Source organism: Gossypium arboreum, chromosome 6 (assembly GCF_025698485.1).
Source record: "Gossypium arboreum isolate Shixiya-1 chromosome 6, ASM2569848v2, whole genome shotgun sequence".
NCBI lineage: Eukaryota > Viridiplantae > Streptophyta > Magnoliopsida > Malvales > Malvaceae > Gossypium > Gossypium arboreum.
In genome coordinates, this window is record NC_069075.1 from 6,892,954 (window position 1) to 6,916,891 (window position 23,938).

At 32.4% G+C, this 23,938-nt stretch overlaps 2 protein-coding genes across 11 annotated transcripts; one reads left to right on the plus strand and one right to left on the minus strand.

Annotated features, from left to right (window-relative positions):
• The first annotated feature begins 3,894 nt into the window (after window positions 1-3,894).
• LOC108485052 (uncharacterized) lies at window positions 3,895-6,169 on the plus strand. The gene has a single exon (XM_017788912.2). It carries the CDS (start codon window positions 4,070-4,072, stop codon window positions 6,167-6,169), a length of 2,100 nt encoding a protein of 699 aa, XP_017644401.1. The 5' UTR covers window positions 3,895-4,069.
• A 1,631-nt stretch (window positions 6,170-7,800) lies between these two features.
• Window positions 7,801-11,480, minus strand: LOC108484618 (SHUGOSHIN 2-like). 10 transcript variants are annotated; one of them, XM_053029865.1, is made up of 12 exons: window positions 11,298-11,480; window positions 10,546-10,748; window positions 10,400-10,437; window positions 10,174-10,282; window positions 10,035-10,058; window positions 9,870-9,932; window positions 9,480-9,648; window positions 9,342-9,393; window positions 9,064-9,240; window positions 8,757-8,939; window positions 8,462-8,638; window positions 7,801-8,355 (listed from the first exon to the last, which is right to left on the minus strand). In XM_053029865.1, exons 2-12 carry the CDS (start codon window positions 10,699-10,701, stop codon window positions 8,055-8,057), a joined length of 1,449 nt encoding a protein of 482 aa, XP_052885825.1. In that variant the 5' UTR covers window positions 10,702-10,748; window positions 11,298-11,480; the 3' UTR covers window positions 7,801-8,054. The 10 variants fall into 10 exon arrangements, with proteins under 10 accessions (XP_052885825.1, XP_052885824.1, XP_052885823.1 ...); XM_053029864.1 differs by having other exon boundaries at window positions 10,207-10,282; window positions 10,546-10,724; window positions 11,298-11,478; XM_053029863.1 differs by having other exon boundaries at window positions 7,801-8,352; window positions 8,763-8,939; window positions 9,064-9,237; window positions 10,546-10,724; window positions 11,298-11,477.
• Window positions 11,481-23,938: the final 12,458 nt, after the last annotated feature.

Consider the following 23,938-nt stretch of genomic DNA (forward strand, 5'->3'; position numbering starts at 1 on the left):
GTTTAAAATTCTGCCCAAATCCACTCATATTTGCAAAAGACTAACCCAAACTCATTTTAGGCCAGCCTGTATTTTTTTAAAAATACATTTTACATATTTTTAATATTAATAACTTTATATATTTTTTATTTATTGAAAATTTTCATATAGTCATCTTAACATTATTTTAATGTTTACATTAGAGTAGAATTATATATTTAGTATAAATTTATTTTTTAATGTGTTCTAAGTCACATAATATAAAGTATTATAAACTTAAAAATGGGTTGGCCAAGTCAACATTAGGCCTTGAATGTTTAAGCTGAACTTGGCTCATATTTTAAACGGGCTTAATTTTTTGCTCAGCCCATTTTTCGCTTAAACCCTCCTATATTTCAAATCGACTTTTGGGCTGAGCTAATAGTCCCACCCATGAACAAGTCTAATTGTTATCATATCCATTAGTTTTTCATTGATTGCTATTCAAGATATTTATATATAATATATTTATAATTTTGAAAATTAATGAAAGAGAGCCATGCTTTTTTGTAGGCTTCTACATTAACTAGCAAAAGCAAAAGGGTTGTCCTTGTGATTAAGCAAGCACAAAACTTTAATTTAAAGAAAAAAAATGATAACCTCACTTGTTATGATTTATGACAATTTTAATTAACCATCTATATGAATGATTTTGAATATAAATCAATTTTGATGTTGTGGTATTCATATAAAAAAAATTATCACATTCTTATAAAGTTAGAAGAGTCACTTTATAATTCTTTTTCGATAAGATAAGGGATAAATTATTATACAACTATAAAAATATATATAATAATCCGATCCAATTATCCGACCTGAAATACTCATAGTTTAAGTAACATCAGATACTTCATTTGGGAGGGTGAGGATTCTGTTTTCGGAATCAACAAACATATATATCTTTTCTTTTTTTGATGGATTACAATAATAGAGCAAAACTCAAACAACTCAAACAACGAACGCAACTAACGCAACTCGAACTCAGACCACTCCTGAAGCGATAAACAAATTTAATCATCAAACAATCACATGGAATTCAAACATATATATATCTCTTTTAATCCTCGTATCTTTAACAAAAACAAAGTAAATTTGCAACTCTTGCAATTAAGCAAGGCACAATACTTTAATAAAGAGTCGACAACTCAAAGTAGCTAGTAATTAAAAGTCTCGTATTAACATTAAAGATCGAAAGTTTAAGTCTTGTGAATGACACTTCTTTTCTTTATTTGTAATAAAAGTACGTCAATAAGGAAATTGAGAAATTTTTGCACATCAAATTTTTAATTCTTTTTCACGTATTTTACTTTATTTATTAGATAGAATTTTTTAAAAAATTAGTTTAAAAGAAAATTTTAAAATTTCTTATTTATAATAAATGAATTTTTATATTTCAATTAATTAATTTTAACATTTAAAATAAAAATGCAAAACAATGTGTTTAAATTTTTAAATATTGTTAAAATAATAAATACTTTATCAATATATTTTTTCGTTAATTAACAAGTGTTGAGTACAATGATAAAGCACATTACACTCTCAAGGAAGAGCTAAGTTTAAATCTTGAAGATGACAGTATTAATAGATATAATTACGAATCTTGAATATGAATTATAAAACTGACTTGAAAAATATCAATATATATATATATATATATATATATATATATATTCCATTAATTTCTTTAACTAGAAAAGCAAAGTGGTTGTCTTTGGAATTAACCAAAGCACAAAATTTTAAAAAGAAATCTTCCAAATCTTTATCCAAGTCATTCTTGCATATACCATACTTGCTAGAATGAATTAGTGGGAAGGTGCCTTGTTCTTAATTAGTTTAGTTTCCTTTATTCTTGCAATTTCTCTCAAACCCCAAAACGAAAGAGGAAAAACCAGCAAAGCCCCATGATTTCAGAATTAAAGGTAAAACATCACAGCTTTTCAATTTTTTATTATTTTTTAAGACTGAACCGATCTGATTCCTTAGTTTTCTTCCATTGTTTATGCTAACTCTTTTTTTTTTTTTAATAAAAGAGGATAAAGCCTTAACAACAATATAACAAGTGCGACTCGAATTTAATCATACTTAGAATGATAAACACTCTTACCATCAAGTCAACATACGAATTTCTACTTTTGTTTTCTATTAATCAACCCAACGGGTAAAGTTAAGATGTTGATAGGATATTAATTCATAATTTATTGTATAATGATCTCATTTAAAGTTGATTAAGATGTCCTAAAATTATATTATGATATTCGTGCAAAGAAATATTAGCATAAGTCTTTTCTAACAAAAGCAAAGTGGTTATCCTTGCAATTAAGCAAGGCACATTCTTTTAATAAAAAAAAAAAGCAAGTTTTATATATATATATATATATATATATATGATATTTTAAAATTATAAAATTTTAAATTAATAAATATATATATACGTCTAGAATGAATATAAACAAATAATTGTTTATGTATTCATTGCATAAATGCACCATCAAGTCATCTTAATTACTCATAAAGATTTAACGTGGTAACTTAATCTGTAAATTAAAGAAATAGACATTGCACCAAACATCCTCAAATTATAACCCTCAACCCTCAAATATTAAAATCATTAATTTAACTATTAAATAGCACGCCAAATTTTATGTGACTTAATATGACAAGAAAATTTAAGAAAAAATGAATTTTGTAAAATGAATGTTTTAAAAATCTTAATTTGGATGTTTTCAAAACTTTTACGAAACTTTATTACCAAATATTCTAAGATATTAAGAATTTAAATTTGTCAAAAATCTCTATACATTTTGATAATTTAAAATTTAATCATGGTAGTTCAATTTTAAAATATTAAGTTTATGAATATTTTCTTTATTTGAAAACCTTGATCTCTTTTTTCTTTTTAACAATAAAAATAAAAACCTTGATCACTTTGTCTAATTTTGTTTTTATTAATTTAGCCTTTAAAACCACATAAAATTATCAAAATACCTTTTATATTTTCAATAAAAAGTCCTCAAAAGTTTTAAGTTTTTTTTAAATCATTTAAAAATAAAAATATAGAAATGTTCAAAAAATTGGAAAACTACATAGGTAACTATCAAAAACATTTATTTTAGGCACTCAAAATAAAATATTTGCAATTTAAGCACTCACATTACATAGAATCACAAACGGAAGTGATGTGGCAATTAAAAATTGGTATAATAACAGTTCAACTTTTACATAATATATCAATTTAGTAATAATTTTAAAAATTAACTCTCAAAATTTATAAACAGTTTCAATTTAATCCTAATTCTAAAAATTCAAAGAAATATATAAAAAAATAAATATTTTCAAAAATACATAATAATAAATTTAAAATATATAAAAATAAGAATATTTTGGACCAAAATAATAATATACAAAATTTAAAAATATATAAAAATAAACAAATATTTTAAAAATATAATAATAAATTTAAATTTTATATTAATATTAAATAAATATAATTATATTAAGAGTTAGTATTTGATACACCGACAATGTACTTTTTTTATTTCACAAGCAACCCTAAAAACTTGTCATGTCTTTTTTTTAATATTTATTTTAAATATTTTACTATATCTCTATAGGACACTTGTCAATCCCTTGATCTTGATGTAGAGTCTAAAACCTTGCTAGTACTAAATATTTTCTCTTATGTTAATATTTATCAACTAAAAATATATTATATGATATATTCATGTCTAAATTTAACATGATGAAATGAAAAATTTTATCCATATCTAGTCAATTAATTTTAAAATTTTATGCTTAAAACACTTTAATTTACACTAAGGTATGTTGAGGATTCTTTCTCATATATATATAATCAAATATTTTATTAAAATTGAAAAGAGAAGATAGTTGGCACAACACAGCATAAAATGAGAAATAATAGTGTTAAACCACAACTCCTCAAACTACCATTTCTCAATCATTCCTCTAATTAATAATTATCCTTTCTTTTTTCCATCTTATTCTTTTCTTCCATTCCCATTATCTCCTTTATTTCTCACAAGCACACAAATCAATGGAGATGAAAAACGAGAATGAGAGTTTGAGTGAGAGTGAGAGTGGAAGTCTGAGCAAGAATGAGAGTGAGGCTGAGAATGAGAGTGTAAGCGAGAATAAGAATGAGAGACACGACAAGTCGGTGCAACAAATTTTACATGATTTTCATTGGCAGCATCCCTTGGTGTTAGTGGCAGAGCAAAGCAATGAAGGTTTCAAAGCTTACTGCGATGGATGTGGAGAACTGCTTTCAGCTCCATGCTTCACTTGTATTCATTGCAATTATCACCTTCATAAGCAATGTGCAGAGGCACCCCTTGAAATTCCTAATCACCCTCTCCATCCCCAACACTCAGACGCAGGTTTTTTTCTTCGACAAAGGCCACACCTTGATGATGACCTGGTATATGGTTGTGCATTATGCAAGGAAAAACGTAACATGTTTTTTTATGAATGTAAAGCATGTTATTTTTCCCTTGACATCAAATGTGCTCAATTATCTTCTTTATTTAAGTTTAGCCAACCATTCAAACATGTCATCCACAAACATCCATTGACCTTCATAGAAAATCCCATGACCATAAAAGTACTCAAAAGATTCAATTGCTTCATGTGTCAAGAACCATTCATAGATGCTATATATATTTGTTCTTCCTGTCCATTTATCATTCACAAGAAATGCCTTGAGTTACCCACTAAAGTTAATCACCCTTCCCATCGCATACACTCTTTGTTTCTTAATTATAGCAATAGTGATTGCTTTTGCAACCTATGCCAAAAAGAACATTCTGGATACTTCTATTGTTGTTCTCTTTGCCATTTTAACGTCAATGTTCGATGCAGTTTGTTGATGTCCATTGTTGAAGATAAAAAAAGTCATCAACACCCATTCTCTTTGCTTTGGAGACAAGGTTCATTCATTTGTGATGCATGTGACACCGAGGGAAATTATATTTCTTATATATGTTTGACATGCAACTTCATTGTCCATAAAGACTGCATACAGCTCCCACGCATTATCAAATTTTCACGACATGATCACTGCATTTTTCACAAATATTTTCTTGAAGATCTTACAAGGCAAAATTGCAAGATTTGTTTTAATAAAGTAAATCTAGATCATGGGAGTTACTCTTGTAGGAAGCTAGGTTGCAATTACGTTGTCCATGTGAATTGTGTCTTAGAGGATGATGATTTGTACAAGGTAATTGAGGACGAAAAGCAATGGGAGGAGCTTTATGAAAAATCTATACAGTCTTCCATCATTTCTGTTATTGAGGTGAATGAAGCTGGGGAAGCTACAAAGATTGAACATTTCAGTCATCAACATTGCTTGGTCTTAGCAGACAAGATGGATGAGGAAATTGATAGAAAATGTAATGGGTGCATGCTATCTATCTCAACTCTCTTCTATTATTGTTCAGAATGCCCTTTTTTTCTTCATAAAACTTGTGCTGAATTGCCAAGTATCAAGTTTCATTGGTTTCGTCATGCCAAAGCCACCCTCATTTTCGAAGACTACCTGTTGTGTTTCCTTTGTCGTCAACATTTTAGTGGATTTGTTTACCGACTTAGAGAATGGTTCATTTGTATAAGGTGTGCTAAAGTTGCCGATACCATTGAATGTGAAGGACACCAACACTTCCTCTTTTATGATTTCAAATGCAGGGAGAAATGTAATGGTTGTGGCAACGACTGTTGGCATGGTGCATTCAGATGTGGAAAGTGCAGATTTGCTTTGGATTTTAGATGCTTAACATTACCACATTCAGCTCTTCACAAAATTGATGAACACATGCTAAACCTTACTTATGATGATGATAAAGAGCAATGTTACTGTGATATTTGCGAACAAGAAAGAGATCCAAACTTTTGGTATTATTCTTGTTCAATCTGTAGTACTTTTGCTCATCCCAAATGTGTTCTTGGAGAATTTCCATTTCTCAAGGATGGGATGAAATGGCCTTACCTTGATCACCCACATCGTCGTGATCTTAAATTTTTTAGGAACGTTGAGAGCTACTCTAAATGCTCTGATTGTGGTAAGCTTTGCCCAGAAGAAGTTATCAAGTGTGAAAAGCCTACATGCAATTATATTACTCATTACCATTGTCCGTGACCACAACTCTAACGATTTCTGGTAAGTTTTCTCAATGATTACAAAGCTTTTTTTTTTTTTTTTTTTTGAATCATCAATGTTGTTGATTGCTATTATAGCATGATTTTATTTTCAAGACTAACATAATTTGTAATTTTCTTCATTATTGTAGATGCGTTTTGCTAGCATTTGGAATAAAAGTTCAAGAGATTTATCTATTCCAAGGATCTCAAAAAGGATTTGACATTTCAATAAAATTTGTTTATGATTCAGTGTGTTATTTAATTAATGTATTCGTATGATTTAATTTCAATGTTATTTTAGGATTTGTTTAATGTTAATTTGAGTTTGTATGATTTGCTTTCAATATTACTTGGGAGTTTGTCTAATATCTATTTGAGTTTGTAAGATTTGATTTCATTGGTACTTTCTGAATTGTTGAATTTGAATTTGAATTATGACAATTAATTATTATTTCAACTGTTTCTTTTTACCATTTTTATTTAAATTATTTTTGCAATGTTAATTAATTTAATTACTCAAGGCTATTGTATTACATGAAGATTTTCTATATTTTGATCAAATAAATTAAAAATATTTTTATTTAAATTTATTTATAAAATATAAAATATTTTATATTATCTTTTATTTTAATAATAAAATAGACTGAAAAATTAAATAAATTCTAATTCAGAATTTGAACATACAGTTTTCTTTAGAAAAAAAAAGTAAAAGAACCCAGCTAGAAGTATGCCTATGCAGGTCACAAATAACCAACAGGTTTTACTTGATTTTAACCATTTTTCCTTGATATAGCTTTGAATAAGATTATATTTCTTTATGAACTAAAATTATATTATATTATTTTTGGAATAAAATTATATTATTTTAATAAAAATAGTAAGATGAAAACTTTTCATATATATCAAAACCCAAAAGTCTGCGACATATGAAGATAGCAATTAGAGTAGACGATGAGAGTAGATTCTCAAATCGCCTACTATTTACGTCTTCATATGTTTTATTTTTAGAGACAAATTTTCATTTTTAAACCTACTTTCAGAAAATATATTACCAGTTGACTTATTAATTATTTTTAATTTTGATTTATATGCGGCAGAATTTATGTTTTTTCCTTAAAATGTCAAGTCACCAATTAATAAAAGATGGAAAAAAATCTGAAAACATTTCAATATATATGATATATGGGCATTAAAATAGATTCATCAGAACATTAAGGAAAAAAAAACATTTTAAGAATTTTGAGCATATTTATGTTAGACACCTTCAACAAATATTATACTCTATTTTTTCTTTTTCTCAAGATATCTACGGGAGCAAACTCGATAACTAATCATTCACATTCTGTAAGTTTATTAAAAGATAGACGCTAGCCACGAATTTTAAAGCTACCCCATATGTAAGGCGAGGATCGAACCATCTATTGAATTTTACTTGGGTTATATTAGAATTCAGTTAAGCTCAGCCAATGGAATTCAGGTGAAATACATCAAAGATAAATTAGATAATGAGGTAAAATTCGGGGTTTGCCCCCCTCCATTATTAAGTTAAGAGTACATTGAAAGAAAAAAGACAAAAATAGATCTCAAAACCCAAATAACAGAATTAAAAAGATTGGGAATTGACAAGAGTTGTTTGAACTTGAGGCGAATTCTCTTGTGAAAATTCCCACACAAATATTCCACATTCGACCAGCAAATGGATCAAAAATCTTACAAAACTACTTGGAATTCAGGCATTTCCAACAGTCATACATGGTAGATGCATTGGGTTAGGCATGCAAGAAAAAGAAAAAGGCACAACATATATTATACAGTGTTGTGGTAACACAGAAATTAGATGCAACTCAAAGCTTATTAGAAAGATGCTAAGAGAATGAACTCACTCACACTTCTCTGCGCATCTTCACATTAACCTTCATTTCCTTGTAGGATTGGACCTTCTCCACTGCTCGGCGTAAAGGCCTTCCCACAGATACCCTTCTAAGTTCTTGAGCTTCATTTCTGGTGGACATACTCGTATTTCCTTCTTCCTGTTCGCTTTTCACTGATGAATTGGAAGATAGTTGGCCACTTTCATGCACCTTATCATCACTGATAGATGAAACAAGACACCTGACATCATCTACGTCAAACACATCTATGCTCGTTTCTGGTTCTTGTGCTCTAATCTTAGCAGATTGCCTTCTTAAACATGAAAACAACCCACAAAATTCCATTGTTGTTAAGTTTTCAAATGAAACAATCTTATCAGAAACTTAATTAGCACAAAGCAATAGAAAATGTAGAAAACCTTTTGCCGTCATCCCTTTTGTTGCCTTGGGTGGATTTAATATCAGAAGGGCCACTTTTACACACCTTATCATCACAGATAGGAGCAAAAGATTTTGTATCATCTACCTCGCACATATATTCAGTAGTTTCAGGTTCTTGGGCTTTAAACCTAGCAGATAGCCTTTTTAAACAAACCCTGCAACCAAAACATAAAAGAAACCATGAATTTTCCTGTCACTGAAGTTTTCAAACAAAAAAGTTTGAAGACTACACTGTTATTGAAAATAATTTGCACTAAGCAATAAGAAATGTACAAAAACCCTTTGTTGTCAATCCCCTCCTTGGTTTGGACTGGTTTGATATCAGAAGGGCCACTCCCATGGACCTTATCATCACAGGTAGAATCAAAAGATTTTGTATCATCTACCTCAAACATATATTCAGTAGTTTCAGGTTCTTGGGATTTAAACCTAGCAGATTGCCTTCTTAAACAAACCCTGCAACCAAAACATAAAAAAAACAATGAATTTTCCTCTGTCAGTGAATTTTCAAACAAAAAAGTTAAAGACTACACTGTTATTGAAAATAATTTGCACTAAGCAATAAGAAATGTACAAAAACCTTTTGTTGTCAATCCCTTCCTTAGCTTGGACTGGTTTGATATCAGAAGGGCCACTCCCATGGACCTTATCATCACAGGTAGAATCAAAAGATTTTGTATCATCTACCTCAATTACATCTTCAGTTGTTTCTGCTTGGGTTTTACGCCTAGCAGATTGCCTTTTTGCATACACCCTGCTAAGGAAACATAAAAGAACCCATAAATTTCCTTTTTCATTGGGAAGCACCAAAGTTATTAGAAAACTAATTTGCACAAAGCAATAAAAATGTACAAAAACCTTTTGTTCTTGACCCCCTCTTTGCCTTGGACTGGTTTAATATTACAAGGACCTGAAGCAGCATGCGAATGATAAATGACGATGGTATGATGAACAACATTAATAACTTTCAACTAAAATTTCTGTCAAGCAAGTTACCAAGATCGTACGATTGTCTCTTTCTGGTCATATTACACGGTTTATTCTCTTTATCTTCTCCTTTAAGGGATTCACCTGTCTCGCCACATCCGTTCGTATTACAAGTTTTATTTTCTCCATCTTTTTCATCATGTGATTCACCTGCCTTGCCACACTTGTTTGTTCCTAACTTCAAACCATGGGAACAGAATATGTTAATAACATGTTACATTGGTAAAACACAAGAAAAGAAAATCAATACAGATGCTGTAAATTATTCTATTTAATGCTTCATTTCTGGATGTTCTGCAGGTGTCAAAGGATTTGATAAGCAGCAATGGAATCTAATTTAGACCTGACTATCGTGCACTTAGATGAGTAGATTATTGCAAAATAAAAAAATAAAAATACCTCCAATTTAATAGCTTTAAGCAGAGCATTTTTACATCCCAGCTCATGTTTAAGGGCTTTCAACTGAAAACAAAAGAACTCAATGGTCAAGTCCCAAAAATATACAGTTGCACAAAAGCAGTAAGCAAGATGAAATTCATGAAACTTAATGTTCTGAAAACTTACCCTATCTTTGCTTGAATTAAGTTCCTGCAAAACCCAAAGTAAGACATCAACCTCACCAGAAGATCATAATATCATTAAAAGTATGCCCCTAAGAGTTATAAACTGAGAAACAGACAATTACAAAGAAGTACTAAGGTACCGCTAACATCTGGCTGTTTGCTTGGGCAAGTACCATGTTCTGTTGCTGAAACTTCTCCAAATTGATTCTCAGCTTTTGTAATTCAATTCCACTCAATTCAATGACTTTACTGGCCAAAATTAAGAAAAACACAACCATAAGAAAGTCATCCAAACACAAATAACAGCAAGCAATGGTTAGAAAGGGAAGGAAAAGAAATAAAATAAAATAAAATCATAGAGAATACTTTCGATCTGCAAGAACTTTCATCAGCATCATATTTTCCTGAGGCAGATTCAATAAAAACCTCGATAAGCCAAAGGCACACATAAACAAATGATAGGGTGAAAGTAAAAACAAAGAAAGGTGAGTTAATTGCAGTTCAAAGCATACCTGTTGAAGTTTGTCGATGTAATCTTTAGTCCCGAGTGAAGCAGGTTGCAACAGCAGCTTTGCACCTTGGTTTAACAATTTAGGTTGCTGCTGTAAGTTGGATATGTCAGTAAGCCCTTTCCTTGACACATTACCCATTGAGCATCTATTTTCCATAATCTCCCCTCTCAATTTATCACCTGAAATCCGAACAGATTTTTAAGCTGAAATTCAGTTAAGTTAATCATGTTAAAAAAAAAAAATCAATCTTCCATTCAATGGTGAACAAAAAAAGGATTCTTCTTAACCTCTACATCAGCTCATAGAAATCAAGCTAAACAGGTGCATCAGCTGCAAATCAAACTTCAACTTTCCGGCATTTCTCCAGCATCAGACTAAACTATATTCTAGTCTCACTAACCAATTTACCAAATCCAAAATGTAAATAAATACACTACCCATTTTATTCAATTAACATTATGCAGATAAAATTACTATTTAGGATTAGGGTTCGTTCCTCAACCTAATTCATGAAAACATGATAACCCCAATTCGAATCTTCTCAGATTTAACATTAGAAGAAAAAAATTAACAAAAATAAAACAATAAAATGATTAGAAAGATTCAGTGAATTCACCTTTCGAGGAGGAAAATAATGCTTTTAAAAATTGGCTAAAACTTATTTTTTTTTAAAAAACAAATTTTAAAAAACCCAATAAAATTCAGGGGGGAAAATCAAGAAATTGAGAGGTATTTTAAGGTAATCGAAGTACCTGCAACGTCGGCGGTTCCAGTGTCGAGTGTTGTTAAATTTTCCATAGCAAAGAATGAGCTAAAACCTTACTCTCAAAATCAAACCCTAAATCTCTCTGCCTCTTGAAATATGGGAGGGAAAGTGAGAAAGGAAATATAAAGGGTATTATGGTAAAACTGTGTGGAGGTTCAGACTCAGATTTAAGTCGCTTAACGGCTTTCCAAGCCTAAAACCGAACCTATTTCAAAAAAAATTTAAATAGTTAAGGGTAAAATACAGCTAAGGTCACTAAACTATTGGTAAATTTATGATTTGGTCACTAAACTTTAAAAAGTTACAAAATGGTCATTGAGCTATTCAAAAGTTTTCATTTAAGTCATTAAAATATACAAAAAAAATTATTTAATTCATCGCGCTGTTAATTTAAAAAAAATAAAATCCAGCTAGTGTGCTCCAAGTAATAATTTGATGATTAATACGATAGATTAATATTCATCAATCAATGAGTAAAAGAACATACCTTAGATTTAAGCCAATTTAACAGTCAATGCCGATGATTGAAAAAGACAATTATTTGGATTTTAATTCACTAATTTGTGATATTCAAAGTCATTTCATGGAAAAAAAAACTTAATTATAGAAGATAATGGTAATGAGAGCTTTTGATTGAGGTAGGTGATGCGAATAGAGAATGTTATGCAACAATGATTTCAATAGACCAGTGACTTAAATGAAAACATTTGAATAGTTTAATGACCATTTTATAATTTTTTAAAGTTGAGTGACAAAAATATAAATTTACTAATAATTTAGTGACATTGAGTGTGATTTATCCCATAATTAATATCATTAAAAAATTGTTAAAACGTGAACTAATAACAAAAAATAGGCTTAATCTATCATTTGCTTTATGATGTTTAATTTTTTTTATTTGATACTTGAAAGAATTTTGCACCACGATTCAAGACTTAAAAGTTTATTTCCATTAGATAATTTTCTCTAATATAAGTGTGGGTTTGGATGGGATGTGCCATGCGATGCGGCACGGTGCATTTAGCTTACTTTTTGTCTCATGCTATAATATCTAATCTCACTGCCATTATTATTTTTACATTAACCACAAATAAACACACCGTTGATCCAAACTTATTCTAACTCCAATCACTTTCTATAGCTAATCAAAATCCACCACATGCCACATTTAAGTTAATAAACTTAAAAAATTAAAAAATCACATAGAATTGTAAAAACATATAAAATACTGGAAAAATAATAAGATTTATAAAAATTACAACTAATCAAACTCTTCAATTTTTCGACTGCAAGGGGCTTTGGTTGTAGTGGACTTTAGCTGCAGGGGGCTTTGAGTGCAGGAGGCTTTTGACTGCACGAGGCTTTGGGTGATGCCATAATGGTGCACTGAACGTTGTGCTGGTCTTGGTAGAGGGGACAATGTTGATGGTGGCACTATTCAAGGGACTGAAAAGTATTTTTATAATATTTTTACTATTTCTTTTATATTTTTTAAGTGTTCTACCTGACAACTCTTAATTCACGACTTATAATTTTTGTTTATTTTTAAGTGTTTTCGCTCTGATAAAAATAAGATGTTAAAAAGATATCCACCGCTTAGAAATAGAAAATAAAAATTACGTTGATTGCATCGAAAAACATTTGTTTTTCCTATGATTATGACATTAATCTTATATATGATATATATAAGGCATCATTTATGGATATCCGAAAAACTTGAACTTGTGATCGCATAACGACTATCAATTGCCCCCAATTATACTCGAACCTTTGACTGTATAACGGTAGTCGATTGAAACCTCCACTTAGACTTTGACCCGTGAAGCACTGCCACCCCAAAACCCGATTTTTATAAAATAGATTTTTGAGGTAATGGTCCTATCCTAACATGACATATGAAATGTATGTGTTCTAAAATGCGTTATCATATCTCTGACCCCTCAAATTTATTTATAAACTTTCACTTTTAAAACCCTAAATAATAAAAAGTTTAAATTCTATACCAAAAAACCCTAACCCTAACAAACCTTAAAAAATTGATGGTTGAGGAGAGAGAGAGCGATTGGACACGCTTTCACACTCTATCTCCAAAATCGATGTATTTCTCTAAATCTTCAAAAAAAAAATGACATATTTAAATAATTCAGTCGAAGGAGAAAATTGAAAAAAAAAATTTAAAAATATATATGATTTATAAAGAAAATATGAAAAGAGAAATTAAAAATTCTAATATGGACCAAAAAATTCAAAACTCATTCAATCTTATTCACTCAATTGCCCCGACAAATAAACCAAATAATGGTAATTTTTACGTGGGTTAAGATATTTGCGAATATTCAATTAGTTTTTTTCTACAAATTTGAATATTTAATATTTGAAGGACGTTGATTTTTGCTAGTAGTTATAAGTCTCGATATATGAAAAGTTGCAATTGAATCAAATTGTAAGTACAAGTAAGATTAGAGATAGACACAGAAAACTTTGTTATACGATTCAAATTCTTTCTAAATCTATAGGGCCTTTCCCAAATAATTACTTGACTATGCTTCAATAATTACAAGCTACGATTTAAGTCATACACATTATCATGTAACAACCTCAAATCTATATTCTAATCTAGATTATTCTTTAGTAAGACTTTCAACTATAAAGTTTAGTTGTAAACTAAGCGATTCATTTGAACTTTTTTTCACAAAATTGCACTCGAATTTCTAATTCCTATATGAACACTGATAAATACTCTCTCGATAACTTTTACCTAATACAAGCTGATCATATGTATTAATTTTTAAACATGTTAAGATATAAATCAATTACAACCGCATTCTTCAAAAGTAACCATAAAACAAAGTCTTAATTTATCTTCATAATGGCTAATACAAAGACTAAAATATTCAAAATATCCAAAAGTCAACATGATTGATCATCATAGATTAGCCAAAAAATAATTTCTAGAGTTCACAACAAAAAGTCCAATATGTTTTGGATAAAAAATTTGCATGTTTTAGCCAATTTCCAACTATGCCAAGTTCAAATGCATGTGGATGCCCTTACATATCAATTTTTTTAATAGAAGTTAATCAAATTTTAATTAAAATTGAGTTTGAGTGTTATTAATAAGTTATATTCATATTTATTCTATTTTAATAGTTGATTTCGGTTATATTTATTTAAATATAAATTATTAATTAATGTACTTGAGAGGTTTCTCTGTATTAGTTTCTCTACTAATTTTTGTTATTAAAAGAATTAAATAAAGCTAAATTGGAATATAGTTAACATTTATTATTTAATAGAATAATATTTTTAAAGTCTTTATGGTTTTGTAAATGAAATCTTTTAGTTGGAATTGAACTGAGATTGAAAAAATAAACTCTCAGATATTTTTATATAATAAATGTTAACTCTGTCATAATTTGAATTAATTTGATTCTTTTTAATAATATAAGGATTAAATTGATCCATTTAATAATAGAATGATTAATTTGATCTAGTCCCTATAATCTGAGGACCACTCAATATTTTATTAATATATTTAATCTTGGAATATAAATTTTTATATTACATGAAATTTTGAATTAGTTTAGTTGGTTAAAATATGTATGTTTTATAAAGCTAAGATTCGAATCATAGAAAGGAAAAAGAATTTAATGATGGGTTGGATATTTAAATTCGTTAGAGTTAATTGTATTAGGCATTTTAAATTATGATCCTCGTTTTAAATTGTTTTAAAATTTTAAAATATTTTAATTACATCTTTAAATTATCAAGTTTATATCGATTAGGTTTTTTATTACTAAAATCGTTAATTTAATTTTTAAATGATACTCTAATTTTATAGGACATAATCTAAAAGCGAAAAATTTAAGAAAAAATGAATAGTGTTAAAATGGATGTTGTAAAACCTTAGGTTTTTGAAGCTTTTATTGGTGTTTTATCGTTCATTTTTTTTACTTTATTTTAGTTTTATTTTTAAAAGTTACGTTGCAACATCTATTTTTAATTCATTTCAATTTATCTATATAAGATTTGACGTGTTATTTAACAATTTTAGTAACAAAAGAACTCGATTTATATAACATTAATAGTTGAAGGATGCAATTAAAAGTTTTAAAATTTAGGAACTAATTTAAAATGAGAGTCATAGTTTAGATATGTTTGATGCAATTAACTCAATTTATTATCCGAATGAATAATACAAATCACATATCCCACAAATAATAATATTTAATTTAAATTCAAATTTATATAATATTGCTCGAATTATATATATATATATATATATATATATAATACACATATTTGAATTTTGGGTAGTTTTGCATTTCCGTAATCCATATTTTAGGCGAAGTCAACAACTTTTTTTAATTAAATTATATATTTTTACAATAATAAAAATATAATTTTATTATTATTAATTTAAATTTTTATAAAATATAAAATAATCTAAATAAAAAATTCAGCGGGCCTACCGGTCCATATTTGAGATTTTAAAAATACAGATATATTCCTACAGTATTGATTTTGATTATTTAGATAAATGAAAAGTGTGCAATGGATAAGAATGAAGAAATATGAAACTTAGGCAGTCCAAAATATATGAAGGATTGCTGAGTTAATAGTTTATGGTGGCAATAATAATAGAATATTGCAACACCCACCGGCCTCAAATAAATAGAATAAGAGGATCAAGGTCGGTTCACTTGCATTTATTGTTCTTATATCAATAATGTCATATAATTTAATTATCTTTTAAAAAATATTTTTTTTATAATTATATATATTTGTTTTATATGCCATACATTTTTTAATTTTTATCATACATTTTTTAACAGGTAAACTATATTATTAGTCATTAAATTATGGATAATTTTTTGTTTTGATCACTTAGCTAAAAAAGTTATAATTTAATCGCTAAACTATTCAAAAATTTTCATTTAAGTCATCGGGCTGCTAAAATTAATGTTATATAGCTTTTTTCTATTCATATTACCTGCACCAATCGAAAGGTCTCTTTCCCATTATTTCCTACAGTCTTTGGACATCACGAATTTGTGAACCAAAATTCAAATAACTTCTTTCTCTAATTGCCCCTCTTTGCTCATTGTCGTGTAACGGGAATAGAGCAAAGACATAAAGAAAGGCCAATTTTGCTCCGTCTTGCCGAGTCTTGACTTCATCGGTGCTCTTCTTGTTCAAATAGTTTCCTTCCAGTCCATCCCATATTGTAGCTTTGGTTCAATCTACCGCATTTTCTGATATTTGTCTTGTAACTTCAATCTTCTCTAATGTAACTTTAAGGATATGAAATTTGCGGCTTCAATCTGCTCTTTCATCACTTCAGTGAGATGAGATTCGTGATCTTCTCTTCTGTAACTCTAGCGAGGCAAGATCTGATATCCTCGATCAGCTCCACTGAAACTTCAAGGAGACCGGACTTGCAACTTTGACCTACTTCACCGCACTTCAGGGTATCCAAATCTCAGCGGGTGAACTGAGGCTCAACTCATTAGTCTTTGCTTGGCGTGTGACCTTGAGTTCAACTCATTTCTCGCAATATGAAATGACTCTTTAAAAACGGACATTAAGAACAAAAATTGAAAATACCTCAACAGGTGAACTGAGGCTCAACTCATTTTTCGCAATATGGGTTGATTTTTGAAACATAGAAATTAAAAGCAGAAATTAAAAGGCTCAACTCACCTCTCGCAATATGAGTTAATAATTTGAAAAGTAGATTTCGAAAAACGGAAATTAAAGGCTCAACTCACCCCTCACAATATGAATTGACTTTTGAAAATAGAATTTGAAAATACCTTGGCATGCATGCAAGGCTCAACTCACTTCTCATAATATGAGTTGATTTGATTTAATAAGAATTGGAATTACCTCAGCGTGCCCCGAGGTTCAGCTCATCTCTCGCAATATGAGTTGATTTTTGAAAAACAGAAGTTAAAAGGCTTAACTCATCTTTCGCAGGATGAGTCAATTTTCTAACATAAACTAAAAATACCTCAGCGTGCCCCGAGGCTCAATTCATTTCTCGCAATATGAGTTGATTTTGGAACATAAATTGAAATTACCTCAACGTGTCTTGAGGCTCAACTCACCTCTCGCAATATGAGCTGATTTTGGAACATAAATTGAAATTACCTCAACGTGTCTTGAGGCTCAACTCACCTCTCGCAATATGAGCTGATTTTGGAACATAAATTGAAATTACCTCAACGTGTCTTGAGGCTCAACTCACCTCTCGCAATATGAGCTGATTTTTGAAACAACAGGAATTAAAAAGTAGAAATTGAAAATACCTCAGCGTGCCCTGAGGCTCAACTCACTTCTCGCAATATGAGTTGATTTTTTGAAACATAAATTGAAATTACCTCAACGTGTCTTGAGGCTCAACTCACCTCTCGCAATATGAGCTGATTTTCTTGGAAAACATGAATTAAGAAGCAGAAATTGAAAATACCTCAGCGTGCCCTGAGGCTCAACTCACTTCTCGCAATATGAGTTGATTTTTGAAACATAAATTGAAATTACCTCAACGTGTCTTGAGGCTCAACTCACCTCTCGCAATATGAGCTGATTTTCTTGGAAACATGAATTAAGAAGCAGAAATTGAAAATACCTCAGCGTGCCCTGAGGCTCAGCTCACTTCTCGCGATATGAGTTGATTTTTGGAAAAAACAAAATTGGAGGACAGAAATTGAACATCAAAAAACACATCATTTGGTAGAATTCAAGTGTCTTTTCCTTTGATTCAATGTGACTCTCATTCCATTTCTTGCTCTCTTTGGAGTACTGTATATGCCATGCATGATGCACATGTTTGTCTTAAATACCTTTATGCCTACATGATTATGCAGTGCTCTTTAAGTATGTTTGTCGTATGTCTTTTTTCGTCTCGATTCTTGTGATGGTCTGCATTCATTACTTCGGCTCTTTGCCATGTACATGTCTTCAAGCTTCACGGGTAATCGACGTTTCTCAGGTGTCACTTTTTTGTCCCCAATTGAACTTTGTTCCTACTTTGAGGCTCTTGCGCTTATTAAATTTTCATCCGGGTAATGCTTAACATTTCTTTTGTTTAGAGCATGTCATTTCACCATTTATCATGTAAATAAACACATAATGATATGCATGAAAATGGTCAGGCAGGGACAAAAAGGATATCTCATATTCCTTTATTTCAAATGTGGCAAACAAAGAAAGTTAACTAATGATAGTACAAATGTGCAAAGAAAAGATCGTATTCAATGAATACAAATGCTTTAGATATTCGACACATGAACACTTCACGCTCCTCAATCAAGAATCTTTTAGAGTATGGCTCATTGCGTAGAAGATTTCGAGCTTTCGAGAGATGCTTCAAATCGTAGTCTCACCTTGTTTGTCGTCTGATTTAGAACGCCTTGCCTTGTAAGCCGAATATTTGCTTCATTAGAACGCCCTCTTGGGTTTTCATCCTAATCTTTTATGTTTAACCAAAGCGCCCTTTTCGGGTTTTCGCTCTGATCCCTTTTTTTTTTTTTTTTTTTAGATGCCCTTTTCGGGTTTTCATCTCAAGCATAATATTTCTTCACCGTGCATCCGAGTTCATTGGATTGGTAGCTCCTTCCCATCCATCTCGATGAGGATCAAAGCTCACTTTGAGAATGTCTTTTTACAACGTATGGTCCCTCCCAATTTGGTGCCCATTTTCCTCGCAGGTCTTTTTATATTGGGAGAATCTTTCAAGACGAGTTCTCCTTCATGGAATTCTCTTGGTCGTACCTTCTTGTTATGGGTGCGATCATTCTCTTTTGGTACATTTGCCGTGACAAATTGCCCTTAGACGTTTTTCTTCAATGAGGTTCAATCGATCATATCGAGCTCGAACCCATTCCGCTTCCTCTAACTTTGATTCCATCAATACTCGCAGAGAGGGATCTCGACCTCGATAGGTATACGACTTCCATCCCATAGACTAGAGAGAAAGGAGTTGCTCCGTAGATGTTAAATGCAGATGTGCGATATGCAAACAAAGCAAATGGAAGTTTCTCGTGCCAATCTTTATATGTCTCATCATTTTCCCAATGATCCTCTTAATGTTCTTGTTAGTCGCTTCAATGACCCGTTCATCTTTAGGCGATAGGGCGAGGAATTATGATGCTTTATTTGAAGCGCTCGCATACTTCTTTCATCATTTTATTGCTCAGATTCGTGGTATTATCTGAAATGATTCTTTCGAGCAAACCATACCGCAAATGATTTCCTTTTTCAAAAACTTGCAAACTGCAATCCTCGTCACATTGGCAAATGAAGCGACTTCTATCCATTTTGTGAAGTAATCGATAACCACAAAATGAATCGATGTCCATTGGATGCTTTTGGAGAAATTGGCCTATAACATCCATGCCCCACATGGAAAAAGGCCAAGGAGAAGTCATGACGTGAAGGGCGAAGGGCTACATGAATTTTGTCGCCATAGATTTGACATTTGTGACATTTTCCGCAAAACTAATACGATCGCTTTCCATCGTCAACCAAGAGTAACCGAGTCTCATAATCTTTTACGCCATCTTGAAGCCGTTGGCATGTGTCCCATGATTCCTTTATGGACATCTTCAAGTATCTTTCCGCTTCGACATTATCCACGCATCTCAAGAGTATTTGATCCTTTCCCTTTATATAGGATATCCCCATCAAGAACGAATCCTGCCGCCATTCTTCGATCGTTCTTTTGTCGTTCTCATTTGCTTGTTCGGGATAGCTTTGATTCTTGATATATTCTAAGATATCGTAGAACCATGGTCGTCCGTCTGCCTCTTTCTCAATGCTACAACAGTGTGCGGGGACCTCGTATATGCTCATTTTGAGGGCATTATTTACCTTTTTACTTGCTTTGAACATTGAAGCCAAAGTGGCCAAGGCATCCGCCAGTTGGTTCTCTTCTCGTGGGAAGTAATGAAAAGTTATTTCTTTGAATTCCTTGATTAATCCAGCCACTAAATTGCTGTACTTAATCAATTTTGGGTCCCTCACTTCCCACTCTCCACGAATTTGGTAAATCACTAATTTGAGTCTCCATACACCTCCAAGATCTCGATGTTTCGTTCGATAGTGCACGAAGCCCCATGATCTGAGCCTCATATTCTGCGATATTATTGGTGCGAAGAAGTTCGGTCTTGCGGTGAAAGGATAATGATTCTCGTCGGTGATACGGGATTACTCCAATTCCATGCCCTAACGCATTCGACGCACCATCAAAGCACATCTTCCATGACCTCTCTTTTGATAACTTCGGATTCTATTTCGAGATGCACATTAAGTCTTCGTCGGGAAATCGAATCTTAAAGGCTCATATTCTTACATTGTTCGAGTTGCTAGAAAATCAGCTATTGCGCTTCCTTTTATCGACTTCTGACTTACATAGGCAATGTCATATTCTGAGAGGAGAATCTTCCATCGCGCCATTCTTCCTGATAGTGCCGGTGATTCCATCATGTATTTTATCGGGTCCAGCTTTGAAATCAACCATATCGTATAGTACAACATGTATTGTCTAAGTCTCCGAGCTACCCAAACCAAGGCACAACAATATTTCTCAATGGACGAATACTTTGCCTCATAATCAGTGAACTTTTTGCTGAGGTAGTAGATCGCTTTTTCGTTCTTTCCTGACTCGTCGTGTTGCCCCAGTATGCAACCCATTGAACTTTCGAACACAGTCAAATACAATATCAAAGGTCTTCCAGGGGTTGGCGGTACTAACACTGGAGGACTAGACAAATATTGTTTTATCTTATCAAAGGCCACCTAGCATTCCTCGTTCCATTCTCCCGGGTTATGTTTTCGAAGAAGCCGAAAGATTGGGTCGCATTGGTTGGTAAGTTGAGCGATAAATCGGGCAATGTAGTTTAATCTCCCTAAAATCCTCTAACCTTCCTTTTGCGTGCGCGGAGGTGGTAATTCTTGGATGGCTTTTATTTTATCTGGATCAACCTCAATACCTCTTTTCTCGACAATGAAGCCTAGCAACTTTCCGAGGTAGCCCGAATGTACATTTGGTGGATTAAGCTTTAGTGAAACTTTCTCGACCTCTCGAACAACTTCTTGAGGTTCACCACATGCTCTTCTTCCCTCGGATTTAGCAATCATGTCGTCGACGTAGACCTCTATTTCTTTGTGCATCATGTCATGGAATAACGTTACCATAGCCCTCTGATATGTTGCCCCGACATTCTTTAACCCGAATGGCATCACCTTGTAGCAGAACGTTCCCCACATTGTTATGAAGGTAGTTTTCTCCATATCCTCAGGGGCCATCTTGATCTGATTATACCCGAGAATCCGTCCATGAAAGAAAACAATGAATGTTTTTTTGTGTTGTCCACCAACGTGTCAATATGTGGCAAGGAAAATTATCTTTTGGGCTTGCTCGATTCGGTCGCGGTAATCCACGCACATTCGTACTTTTCCATCTTTCTTTGGTACCGGGACTATGTTAGCCACCCATTCTGGATATTTGGAGGATTGTAGGAAGCCAGCGTCAAACTGCTTTTTGACTTCCTCTTTTATCTTCAACACATTTGGTCTCATCCGTCTTAATTTTTCTTTGGATGGGCTTGCATTACGGCTTTAATGGGAGCTTATGGACCACTAAATCTTCATCTAGCCACGGCATGTCTGGTATGACCATGCGAAAACATCTTTGTATTCGCGGAGTAAAGTGATCGAGACTATGCGGTACTCTCTGAAATAAGTCCCAATCTTCACTTCTTGTTTCCTCTCTTGATTGCCCAAATTTATTGTTTCCCTGATTCTTCATAAGGCGAATCTGTTTATCCTCTTGCTCCACCATTCTTAACAATTCAGAGGCGAGACATAATCTTGACATTTTCTTGACTTCAAATTCTCCTAAGCAAATAGCCTTCTCAAAATCGATTTCGAGATTAAGAACGGGCTTATTCATGTCGTCAATATCGAGCACCGAAAGTTGAAATGGAAAAGGAAGCTATAGGGGGACATCCAAGTATTGGAAATAACAAACAAAATGTTATGTCATGGTAATGAGGCAAATGTAAAGATAGGCTATGAAATGAGAAAATGATCATGAAATTAGTGATAACGCGAAAAATCGTGACAAAATGCATCTTCATCGATATTCATTTAAATGATAAAGAGCGAATGAAAGCTCTTACAAAAGAATTCTATTATATCTAAGGACACAATAGAAGGTTAATGTTTAGCATTACTCTGAAGACTTATAAACTACAAGAAGCTCCTCAGTAGTCCAATTGTTCAACATAAAACCAGGAGGGCAAAGGCGTATCCTCGAGACATCTTTACTTGCACCAGCTTCTTTGTCGATGACACTTATATCGACATTCGAAAACCCTTTCAATTAACTTGACATGTTTCGTGGATCATCTTGTCCGGTACTACATTCCGCAGATGTAAATATTTTTGACAAATGAGGGTACTCTATCGGTTCCCATTCTGGTTCTCGGCCTAAAGTTCTTGCAATTCTTCTCTCTTGATCCTTCTTCCACTATCTTCTTCTTTGACTCATGTCAGGTTGGAACCCCAAACCGTATCGGGCCTTGTGGTGCACTGGCCTTAAAGCCCTAACTATTCCTTGTAGATGTCTCCTAAACCTCTTCTCGCACGAGCTCCTCTTCCTCTGATCAACTTGACACCCATTCGGTATTTTTCGACGGTTTGGCATCGAATTTTGTTTCCTTCAGCGATGAAAGTGGCATTGGCGAATTCGAGGATCGAAAGGAACATTCCACTGCGTCCTTACTTACTTCCGGTATGGCGCATCAGCGAGAGATAGATGCGACAATGTCTTCTTCACCCTCGATTGTGACCAAACGACCATCCATGATAAATTTCAACTTTTGATGGAGGGATGATGGGCGCTCAGCAGAATGGATCCAAGGTCTTCCCAAAAGGCAGTTATAAGAGGGTGTAATGTCCATGACTTGGAACTCGACCTCATAGATGTAAGGGCCCACTTCCAAAGGGATTTCGATCTTTCCCATGACTTCGCGCCTCGTCCCGTCGAATGCCCTTACCATGGAATGACAGGGCCTTAAGTAGGACAAATCCATCGGTAATTCGGAAAGCGTGGCCAATGGCATGACGTTTAATGCTGACCCATTATCGATGAGTACGTTCGGTATTATGTAGCCCTTGCAGCGAGTCGTGATATGCAGCGCTTTCACCGAGCCTCTACCATTTGGCGGTATCTCATCATCACTAAAAGAGATGAAATTGTCCGCATTCAGATTGTTTACCCATCTATCAAGCTTTTCGACAGATATGTTGTTGGCCACGTAAGCTTGATTTAACACCTTCAATAAAGCATTCCGATGTGGCTCTGAATTTAACAGTAGAGATAGAACTGAGATTCGTGCTGGCTGCTTGCTCAATTGTTCCACCACACTATACTCGCTGTGCTTAATAAATTTCAAGAATTCTTGAGCTTCTTCCTCATTCACAGGCTTTTTAGTTTCTTGCACGGGTGGAATTTCTTGCTCGACCTCGACTTCGTGCATCACTGCTTTCCCTTTTTGTTTCAAGTCGCTACTTTTCTTTATCGGTTCAACTTCTTTAGAATAACACCGTCCACTGCGG